General features: G+C 44.2%; 1 protein-coding gene across 1 annotated transcript; it reads right to left on the bottom strand.

Moving 5' to 3' along the window:
- Window positions 1-2,790: 2,790 nt before the first annotated feature.
- Window positions 2,791-7,624, bottom strand: RPL14 (ribosomal protein L14). Its single transcript, XM_037030466.1, is given in 7 exon segments — window positions 2,791-3,145; window positions 3,362-3,415; window positions 3,506-3,605; window positions 4,853-4,947; window positions 5,566-5,667; window positions 6,200-6,371; window positions 7,614-7,624. Coding segments are annotated over 7 exon segments (831 nt in total). The 3' UTR covers window positions 2,791-2,848.
- Between the last annotated feature and the right edge of the window lie 4,396 nt (window positions 7,625-12,020).

The raw sequence follows: 12,020 nt of genomic DNA, 5'->3' as shown, positions 1-12,020 counted from the left end.
CAGCCACTGGGTCGCCCCGCCCTGGTGAACACCTAAGGCTCCGCCCCTCATACAGAACAGGTGCAAACAGACCAAAACATTATGGCTCAAGAGAACAGCTTAAAGCCCCAGAGCTAATACTTCTAAGCGACCAAGAGATAGCCAATCTATCAGATGCACAGTTTAAAACACTGGTGATCAGGATGCTCACAGAACTGGTTGATTTCAGTCACAAATTAGAGGAACAAATGAAGGCTACCTTAAGTGAAATGAAGGGAAATGCATAGGAAACCAATAGTGATGGAAAGGAAACTGGGACTCAAATCAAGGGAGTGGACCAGAAGGAAGGAAAAAAATGACCAAACAGAAAGGAAGAAACAAGAATCCAAAAAAATGAGGAGAGGCTTAGGAACCTCCAGGACATCTTTAAATGTTCCAACATCCAAATTATAGGGGTACCAGAGGGGAAAAGAAACAGCCACGAGTGGAAAACTTATTTGAACAAATAATAAAGGAGCACTTACCCAGTCTGGCAAAGGAAATAGACTTCCAGGAAATCCAGGAAGCTCAGAGTCCCAAAGAAGTTGGACCCAAGAAGGAACACACCAAGGCACGTCATAATTACATTAGCTAAGATTGAAATGAAGGAGAGAATCCTAGAAGCAGCAAGAGATAAGGGGACAGACATCTACAAAGGAGTTCCCATCAGACTGTCGGCAGATTTCTCAAAAGAGACCTTACAGGCAAGAAGGGGCTGGAAAGAAGTATTCCAAGTCATGAAATCCAAAACCTACATCCAAGATTGTTCTATCCAGCAAAGCTTTCATTTAGAATGGAAGAACAGATAAAGTGCTTCTCAGATAAGGTCAAATTCAAGTTCATCATCACCAAGCCCTTATTATATGAAATGTTAAAGGGGCTTATCTAAGAAAAACAAAATAAAAAATATGAACAGTGAAAGGACAGCAAACTCACAGTTATTAACAACCACACCTAAAACAAAAGCAAACCAAGCAAACAAGTAGAACAGGAACAGAACCACAGAAATGGAATAGAAATGTTGCTAACATTGAGGGTTAGAAACACAGGAGTGGGAGGAGAAGGGGGAAGGTAGAGAGAATAAGTAGCATAGACGGCAGGTAGAAAATGGACAGGGGTAGGACAAGAATAGTATGGGAAATACAGAATCTAAAGAACTTGTGACACATGGACACAAACTAAAGGGGATGAATGGTGGGGGAGGGGATGTGCAGGGTGGAGGGGAATGAAGGGGGGGAAATGGGACAACTGTAATGGCATAATCAATAAAATATATTAAAAAGAAAAAGAACCCTAAGAGGCATACCTTCCAGGTTGGCAAACACAAGGTTGAACCGAGGGTGGCAAGCTGGGGGCCTATACACTTCCTGACCCTTCCCTCACACCTTGCCCTGCGTACATCTCTTCCACTGGCCGTTTCCGAGTTATGCTTTGTAATAAACTGGTGTTTTCCTGAGTTCTGTGATGAGCCGTTCTAATGAATCATCAAGCCTCAGTGGGTAGCCCAATTTACGGCTGGTCAGCAGGAAATATGGAAGGCCTGGGACCTGAGACTGGCATCTGAGGTGGGGTCTGATGGTAACTCCTGACAGTCAAACGCCAGAACCAGAGTGTACTGGTTGGTGTGGGGGAGGGGGCTATACATTTACTACCAGAAATGCTGTAAAAAGTTCATTTAAGGACAATACACCACTTACAAATAAGCAAAGCCTTTCATTCACAAAGGCTAACTGAAGAAATACTAGAAAGTGCAGTTAAGTAAAAATCCAACAACGAATCCAAGGTAAGTGGGACAGAAGTAGCAGCAGTGAAACCGAAAACCAGTAAGAGCCCGTATTTAGGCCTCTTCTGAATGGCCCAGCACCCACACTTAGTGGGTTTTAGATCACTGTCAAGGTGAGGAGCACTGCTGAGCTGGACAGCCCCGACCTCCCCGTTGCCAGTGTCGTTCCCCCAAGATTCAATCCAATAGCACAATGGCCTACACCTGAGGTGCCAGACCATTTAAAAATGCAGCCTGGATGCTGTAGCTCCATGGATTGAGTACGGGGCTATGAACCACAGGGTCACTGGTTCTATTCCCAGTTGATGAACATGCCTGGGTTGCAGGCCAGGTCCCCAGTGTGGGGTATATGAGAGGCAAACCACATCATGTTTCTCTTCCTTTCTCCCTCCCTTCCCTTCTAAAAATAATCAAAAAACAACGCTCCATGGCTCCCTAAAGCCCCCACCCCAGATCCACTCCACTTCCTTAGGATGTCATCTCTGGAGTCACCCTCCCCCCTACAAAAACATTTAGATTGTGGCTTAAGATCCCAGTTTCTCTATAGACAACCCCTCACCCAGGACAGGCAGCCGGAGATTGCCTTTTTCCTCTAACACTAAGCTCTTACACTATCACCTCTTAACACCACCAACCCAAAAATGACTGGCTGCTACCCCAGGCAGGTTCAGGAAACCAGCTTTAGTTAGAAATGATAGGCAACCAGAATTTGTTGTTTAGAAATATAAACCCTCAAGCATCAAAAACTGCTGGAATTCCATGTATTTAGGGGAAATATGTTTGCATGAGAAGAAAAATCACCTGCTGCTCTCACGTTCACGACTTCCCGTGAGAACACGTAACTGGTCACCAGTTGGTGCGGTGGCCTTACACTACCTGAACCTGGGCAGAGACGAAGGAACTGATTTTCTAAAGGCTACCTAACGACCCTCCTACCAACCTAGTTTATAATCCCTGGCCCAGCCAACAGACTTTCCTCCACAGTCAAGTAATTTGCCAGCGTGTCAAAAAGAACCTTTATTACTTTCAAAATAGCCTCTTGTGTTCTTAGGCTTTCTTGCCAGATGCCTTGGGAGCAGGTGCTTTCTGGGCTGGAGCTTTCGGACCCTTCTGAGCTTTTGGAGGCGCTGCCTTCTGGCCTGCGGCTTTCTGGGCGGGGGCCTTCTGGGCGGGGGCCTTCTTGCCTGCGGCGGGAGCCTTCTTGGCGGGAGCCTTCGCAGCGGCTGCAGCGGCTGCTGCAGCTGCACCAGCTGCACCTTTAGCAGCAAGCGCTTTTTTGGGAGAAGCTTTCTGGAGAGCTGCCCTTTGAAGCTTCTTAACTTCAAGCTTGATTAATCGGTTCCTCTGAAAAAATTCAAAGTTCGTATTTATTATACATGATACAGAAACTATTGTCATATATATTAATGTACATGTATATCAATGCATAAGAGACAACCCTTATGTCTCAGACCCCTATGAATTCAACTTTGGTCTACTAAGCTTTGGCAAACGGAACTACTAGGCAAACCAGATTAGATTTAAAACCATAACAATCCCATAGTTAACTTTGACACTTACCATTTTCTTTGCTTTCATGACTTTGTAACGATCAAAATCTGTCATCTTGGCTTTCTGTTAAAAATAAAACAAAAAATCTCTCACATCATCTTGCAAACCTCCAAAAAAGAAGAGGTCAGGATTCTAATGACCACAAGTCATCACCTTTTCTCTGGCTTCGATCTTCTTGGCCCACCTCGTGGCCGCCCACTTTGTGTTGATGTCCGCCTTCTGCCAGGCCTGTCGGACGTACTTCTGGCGGGCACTGGAGAGAGCCAAGACCAGAGATTAAGAAGTCAGCTTTGAAGCCACACAGACTCAAGGACAGCTTTGTGCCCTCTGAAAAGCAGAACTCATGGCCCCATCAGTTAAAAAATCCTAAGCAAAATGATGCCAAAAGCACCCGTCACACCTCTAGTTCCAGCTGTCTCCAGAGTACGCGCGCACACACACACACACCCCTTCTACTTACTCAAATGGCATTCACCAAGCCAGGACGCCTATGATCTCAAATACACAATAAAAAATAGCCAACCAGTCCATGTTCAGGATTTAAAAATGATCTCTGAGCATATCTAGATTATCACTCTAGAGGAGTAGATGTGTAGAAAGCAATTTCCTTTCATAAAGAAAGCAGTTAAGTTCATCCTTTTTGTTTTTATTTTGCACAAAAGGCTTAAAGAGTTTGAGCCAAACACCAGAGAATCCAAGTATAACCATTCTGAACTTTCTCCCTGAAACTTTCTCTCTGAACTTTCAAGCACTGAAATCTTTACTTTTTTACTTAAAAAGTAAACTGATCACAGCATGTGTCCCACTGTAGCCAGCTGCCGTGGTGGGGAGATGACCGCATAGTGACGTTGTTTCAAGTTCCACGGTCTGTACCGTGTCAAGAGACAATCACTGACCGTCTCAAGTTCTTGTAAATAGCTGGGAATAGAACCACTTCAGCAGCTGTTATGAGATGACATACATTAAATACTCATAACCGATGTGAAACCTTAACTAAAGGCAACCAGAGTATTAGGAGACAAGAGTTAGTATGAAAAGGAAACAAGCATTCCTTAGGAAAGTCTTTGCTGTGTGTATCCCGAAAGAACTGTACTATGAGAGTGAGTGAGCAAAGGGTGGCCAATCTGGATACCGTCTACCACACCATAAATTCCTCCACTCAACTGTGTTGATGTTTACTTCAACAATATTTACTATATTCTCAAGGGAACACCAGTAAAACAACAAAAACCTTTTTTTGAATTAAACTAAGAAAACTTTTTCTAGCATAAACAAAGCCTGGCCCTGACCAGTGGCTCAGTTGGCTGGGCATCCTCCTACAAAGCATAATGTCACCAGTTCGATTCCCAGTCAGGGCAATGCCCAATCCATGTATCTCTTCCCAGGTCGGCATTTCTCTCCCTTTCTCCCTCCCTTTCTCTCTCTCTAAAAAGAAATTTAAATAGATAGATAAATAAATAAATAAATAAAAGCCAGGAGGTCGTGGTTAGTGATACTTACCTGTGTGGGAACTTGAGGATGAAGTCAGTGAGCTGCATGCATTTGAAAGGCATAGCCTGTCTCCTTACTTGAGTGCAAGGGCCATCAACCAGAGCCTAGAATATTTCAAAAATAAAATAAAATACTCAGGATCTCGGTGCAAAACTTAGCAGCACTCAAAACAGACAGTCTGTTTACCGTACGTATCCTTTCAGAATCTAATCCCCGCTGTTTAAATGCTTTCTTAAAAGATCAAACTATTAGTAGTACAGTGTATAACCCAACTGCATACAATTTACTTGACAATTTTAAGTCTTCAATCCTTCTATTCCCAACACGCTACTTACTGTTCATTCACAGCCTTTGGTACACCTCTTAATTTGTGGCTCTCAAACTAAGAGACTGACCATAGCAATCAAGGGCATTCTTTGTGTGGGGCTTTGTTCTATCTCCCTTTATACACAGGAACTCACTTAAACCTCACCAATGTTTTACCCATTGAAAGTTCTGGCGAGTTTAAGCGGCAGAGGTAATACTCAAACTCAGCAGCACGGGGCCAGCTCATATCTATGCTCGAAACCCCTACTGTCTGCGCACTGCCCGTTTTTCTCGAAGGTAAAATAAAGCCATCAGCCGCAGTACTCCTACCTCAGGGGGCCGCTGGGACCATTACCATCCTGTTCCGCATACCACTCACTGCCATGTGAAGGTGTGACATTTCCCCCCACACTTACCCTGTTCTGATCGATAACATCTACGATCGCGACCAGCTTCCCGGCATGGGGCCCAAAGGAGACGTAAGCCACCCGGCCAACCTCCACGAAGCGCCTGAACACCTAAAATGAGCAGGGGTGAGAAAAGGGGAGAACAGTGAAACTCATTAGAAATTATGAGTTTCTAACCACAGGTTATAAGGTTTTGCAGTTTACAGGTAACGTGGCTCAGTAGAGCTAAAAACAATGTTGAGGGAAATTCGCTCAAGTGCCATGGGGTCGACCTTGGTGGACGAAATCCGCAGAGGAGGGGCCGGCGACAAAAGCTAGGGTTTCACCAGCAGCCTCCGATGATGCCTCGTTGCCCCAGCCGGGCTTAGCAACGGCGTCCCGGCCAAGCAAGGCCACTGGGCGTCCGGCCCTCCGACTTAGGCGGCGACGGCGCGCACACGTGGCCCAGGAAAGCCGGGCCTGCCGGGCCCTCATCGCGCTCATGGATCGTGCGTCCAGGAAACTCCCAAATGTCGTGCTAGACCTGCCCCGGGACCCTCGCCACGTGCACGTAAAGCCCGCTGGGCGTCGTTCCGCGCCCCCGCCCGGGCGGTGGTGGAGCTGCGGGGACGCCGGACCCAGAGCCCGCGACAGACACACTCACCATATTGGCGGCGTTCGGCGAGAAGAAAGAAGGCCTGCCCAACCTTGCGCATGTGTAGTCGGCCGCCCCGCCCCTGCGCTAAACGAGAAGCGGACGTGGGCACCGATTGGTTAGAATTGTGGCTGCGTGCGCACTCACACGCATGCTCGCTGGGAAAACAGGGCGGAGCCGGCTTGAGCGGGGTTGAGTTTTTCGTTAACGGGAGTTACGAGATCGCGTTCGGAGATGTGTGCTGGAGTTGCAGCCTATCTTAGTACTTTAAGGTGGGAAAGAGCACGGAAACTATGACTCCGGTGTAACTGTCCACATTCCTTTGACTTTATTTTGTAACATTCTTCCATTTCCCGCTACTCACCGCTCTCGATTTTTGTCTCAGTGTTACTCACGGCTTAGTACTAGGTTTTTTTCTCTTTAAGTTACCCCAGTAATTTTGTTAACGTTTCATTTTAAAGTAATTCAGACTTACAGGAATTAAGTTACAGAAAAGTTGCAGAACTAGTACAAATAATTCCCATAGACGTTTCTCTTAAGATTTCCCCAGATGGCCACATTTTATGTTTGCGTTATCATTCTATCATTTTTTTCTGAACCATTTGAGAGGAAATTGCAGACACGACGTTTCTTAATCTAAATAGTTAACACATTAAACTGTTAAATGTGTTATGTCCTAAAAACAAGGACATTATCTTCCACATTCCGTACAGTGGTCAAAATCAGGAAATACTAGTAGTCTATTATTTAATTTGTAGTTCTTATTTAAATGTTATCAATTGTCCCACTTATAGTTTTTAGAGTAAGTTAAGTTTTTTTTCCTGGTCCGCGATCTAATGGAGAATTACCAGTAGCATTTAGTTGCGTCCATTTTTTTTTTATCTGTAACAGTTTCTAAGCTTTACCTTGTGTTTCATAATACTGACACTTTAAAATACAGGCTGGTCGTTTTGTAGAATGCCTCTAAATGTGGATTTATTGTTGTTTTCCCCACGATTACATTCAGATAATGCAGTTTTGGTAGAAGTGCTGTGCGCTGGATGCACCATATCAGGACACACGCAGGATATCTCCTTGTCCCAGTACAGCTGTGTCACCTTTCATAACTCGGTGAAGATGGTGACTATTTTACTGACAATTCCCAAATCTATTTTAGTCTTTTCCTGTAAGCTCTATGCCAGCATCTGCTGTCAGGACTGTTCTAAGCAGGGTCCCAAGTGACCTGCTTTTTCTGTTGATCCGTTTAATCTATCCTCCGCTCATCAGTCAGAGGGATCTTTTTTGAAAAAAAAAAAAATCAAATCACATCTTTCTGTTTAAATCATTTTAATGGCTTTCTACAGTATTTAGCATAAAATCGAAACGGCCGTCTCTGGCTTGCAAAGCTGTGCCCCATATGCCCCTGTGTCCAAACACACCTTACGCCAGTTTCATTGTACCCGTTGCATTGTGCTTCAGCCACCTTGGTCTTGAACAGGACAGGCTCTCTCCTGTTCTATGACTTGTGTGTTTTCTCTCCTGCCAAGAACACTCTTCCTTCTGTTCATATTCATTGCATGATTGCCCTGTGAAAAATATAGGTCAGTCCCCTTGTCCCTTTAGTAGATCAGCTTTTTGTTTTCCTCAGAGCTATTATCACAAGTGTTTGACTCATTTTTCTGTCCATTTAGGTTGTAGTTTTGCACCAACCGGAGTAAGTTCTATGAGGGCAGCACCTCGGCCATGCCTTGGGTGCGTTTTCTTAGCACAGCGCCTTATAAGGGGCTCACTTAGTGGGTAGTGAACGAATAGTCTTTAAGCCAGGGTATCCTGCTTTATAATTTATAAAGCCAGAGACACGAATAAGAATATTCATGTCTTTGTGCTTAAGAGGCCCAAACTAGGAACAACCAACTCAAAGACCCACAAGCAAGAAAATGGGTACATTGTAGAAGGTTTTATAGTGGAATCAACGGCATCTGCATGAACATGGATACATTCACAGATAACAATGAAATGAGTCAGACACAAAGTATATACTGTGCAATTTCATTTATATGAAGTTCAAAACAGGCCAACTAATCTGGGTGTTAAAGGTAATGAATATGTTTACCCTCGGAGGTTGCAGTGAGTAGGTGAAGAGAGACTTCTGCGCTGCCTGTGTTCTGCTTTGCCTGGGTGTGAATTATGTGAGTGTGTTCAGCTTGTGAAAATTCAAAGCACTACCTTTATGACTGGTTTATCGCTTTACCCAAAATATATGTTAGCTTTAAAAAATCAAATAAATAAACAAACTCCCAAAATGGAATTTCCTGGCTCTACCACCAGAGAACCTGATTGGCAGGTCTGGGGGGGGGGCGCGGGGGGCGGCAAGAATCTGCATTTAAACACAATCTCCCCAGTAGCTCGCTGGGTACAATGTAGGGACACTTGGATTCTCCACAGTTACTGAATTATTTTTCTAAAGTTCATTGTGTGATTCAGTCACCCCTAGTTAAAGTCTTCCAAACTGTCATTTCAATCCCCTCTTCTACAGAATAAAGTCCAAACTCCCTAGCCTGGCATTCAAGGCCCTGCTCAACCACTTCAGCTCACGCTCACCCCTCTCCTGCTATAGCTACAGGTCTCGTGGCTTCTCATGCAGTTGGGCTCCCTCTTCCTAGAACGTGCTCCTCACCGACCATGGAGAAGAACAGTGGGTCCTTGGAGAGGTGTTTTGAGACTCCTTTCCAAGCAGCATCAGGCTGTTTTCAGATTTCTTTGAAGCTCTGTGATAATGGCAAGCCTTGACCGCCATACAAGGTCATGGGTATCCAACAACGAGCCAGATAATCATTAGCAGCTGCTGACATCAGAAACCAAACCCCCAAACCAAGCATATGCAGAGCTCAGGTAGGCCAGCTACGCCCCTTCCAGGACGCCCACCCAGCCCGCTGGTCCAAACACTTGAGAGGACTGGCTAGTCCTGTCCCATCCACATCCTCTCCATGTCATTTTGAATCCACAGATGTGACGCTCAACTTTATAGGTCAATGTGACTAGGCTACAATATTCAGTTATTCATTAATCTAGATGTTAAGGTATTTTATAGATGTGATTAAAGCCCATAATCAGTTGTTTTTAAAGGGAAATTATCCTGAGTAATTTTAGTGAGCCTGACTACATCAGCGGAAAGACCTTAAGAGCAGAGCCAACCCAGGCTTCCCTGAGAAAGAAGTCCGCCCTGTGGCCAGGAGCTATGGCTCAAGCCTGGGGCTCCAGCCTGCCCTTCGGGACAGCCTGCCCTGTGGATTTCGGACTTGCCTGTCCGGCCCCGGCACTCACATAAGGGATTTGATGCAAAAGCAATCTCTTAACATATATCTCCTACTGGTTCCATTTCTCTGGTTAAACCCTGACTGCTATACCAGACATGTCATTTCATCTGGAAATAGTGTGGCATCTATCTAAATAACAAGGATTCTTGAAAAAAATTTCGTAAGACTATTGTCTGACCTAGAAAAATTAAAAGCAATCCTGATCCCATCAAGTGTTCAAATTTTCAATTGACTCATTATTTGATAATATTAAAAATATTTTGAGCTAATGACTCTTTTCTAAGCATCTTTAGTTAGGGAGAAAAGAAAAAAAAAGGGGGCCCGATGTGGGAAAGATTTTCTCCATGGCTCCAGCAGAGGGCTCTCACGTCTCGTGTGTTTCAAGAGGAAAGATACTTGACTCCTTTCTCTTCCAACCCCAGTCTGAACTCAGGCCAGGACTTATTTAGCATATAGTACACTTTTTTTGGCAAATGTATGATGAGTGAATGAATAAGTAAATATATGAAATAAATATGTTTTAAAACGTCATTGGCTATGCTCCATGCCAGACACAGTACTAAATTTCTTTTCTCAACTCTCCCGTGACATAGCTGTTATTCCCACTTCATGCATGAACAAATAAAGGCTTAAAGAGGTTGAAAGACTTTATGAGATCATAGAGGTAGCAATTAGAAAATTCTTGAGTTAACCCAGTTCTATAATTTCATTTTTAAAGTTCTTATAGGACATACAGAAAGTGCATAAATGGTTGAAAAAGGGGAACCCCTGTAACTACTAACTAGTTCTAGAATCTCTCTCTCACCCCAGAAGCCCTGTTACTATGGACCAAATGTTTGTGTGCCCTCGGTATTCATTTGTTAAAAGTCCTAACCCCCAACGCAATGGCACTTGGACACGTAGCTTTTTGGAGGTAATTCAGGTCAGCTGGGGTCATGAGGCAGTGCCCACTAATCATGACAGGATTAGTACCCTTATAAAAAGGACACCAGAGAGCCCACCCTCTCTCCACAAGCACGGAGGCAAGACCTTGTGAGGACTCAGTGAGAAAGCAGCTGTCTACAAGGCAGAAAGGGAGCCCTCACCAGGAACTGAACCGGCTGGCACCTTGATCTTGGACTTCCTAGCTTCCAGAACTATGGGAAATTAGATTTCTGTTGCTTGAGCCATCTGGTCTTTGGTATTTTTTATGGTGGCCCTAGCGGATGGAGACCTCTGTTTATCCCTTTCCGAACACAACCTTTGTTTCCTCCCAAATGTAAGAGTAATGATTTTCTTGCTTTTCTTCAGTTTATTTTCTGTGTTTAGTTTTGCCTGTTTTTGAACTTTATATAAATAGAATTATGTATATACTGTATATATAAGTTTATATTTTCATATAAACATTTTATATATAAATCTCTAATATACTTTTTGTGACTTACTACCCTATGTACGTAAGATTCACCCATATTGAACATATATTGGAAGTTCTTTTGTTTTCAGGCTGTGTGGTATTTTCCATTACAGATATATCACTGTTCACTCTTTCATTTCATGGGATCGGCATGTTGGTTGCCAGTAAGAACACTCAGGCGTGTATCCTGGCGTGTACACATGCATGCACCTTAGAACACATATTCTCCAAGGCATATCTCTTGGACTGGAATTTCCGGATCGTTGGGGAAGCATATCTCAACTTTGTAGACCACACCACAGCTTCCCAGGGCGGCTGCCTTCACTGGCGTTGTGTTGACTCTCGGCAGTTTTGGTACGCGTTGCCCGGACAGGCTTGGTAAGACTGAGCGCATTTTCCTATGTATTGAACATTTCTCCTTTGTACGGTGCCTTGTCAGGCCTTTTGCCCAATGAGAAAAAACTGGATCATCTGCTGTTTCCTCACTGATTTGGAGGAGTTCTTCGTGTAATTTAAAAACTGGTCCTTGGCCCTGGCTGGTGTAGCTCAGTGGGTTGAGCGCAGGCCTGTGAACCAAAGCATCGCTGGTTTGATTCCCAGTCAGGGCACATGTCTGGGGTGCGGGCCAGGTCCCCAGTAGGGGGCGTGCTACAGGCAACCACACACTGATGTTTCATTCCCTCTCTCCCTCCCTTCCCCATCTCTCTAAAATAAATAAATAAAATCTTAAAAAAATAAAAACTAGTCCTTTATTGGTCATTTATATTGCAAATACCTTCTTCCACTCTGTGGCTTGCCCTTTTACTCTTTTAGTGGTGTTTTTTGATGAACAGAAGTTAATTTTAATGTAATAAAACATATCAAGCGTTTTCTTATGGTTAAGGCTTTTGTGTGTGCGTGGTGTTTGAGAAACCCTTTCCTCACTCAAGATCTTAAAATGTTTCCCCTACACTTTATCCCCAAACCTTTATTGGTTTATCGTTCATTCCTGAAGTACCTTTGAAAATGGTATGAGGGAGGAGCTGAACTTCCTTTTTGCCACAGGGCAATCCAGGTGTCCCCCATTTTTCTCACTGCTCTGATGTGACACCTCTGTGTTGGGAACCAAGTGACTGTCTGCTGGACTAGACAGTTCCGA

The sequence above is a fragment of the Sturnira hondurensis genome, unplaced genomic scaffold (assembly GCF_014824575.4).
Source record: "Sturnira hondurensis isolate 20B ecotype Veracruz unplaced genomic scaffold, ASM1482457v3 Scaffold0020787, whole genome shotgun sequence".
Classification (NCBI taxonomy): Eukaryota; Metazoa; Chordata; class Mammalia; order Chiroptera; family Phyllostomidae; genus Sturnira; species Sturnira hondurensis.
Note: the sequence above shows the minus strand (reverse complement) of the source record. Positions and strands in the feature narration are given on the sequence as shown.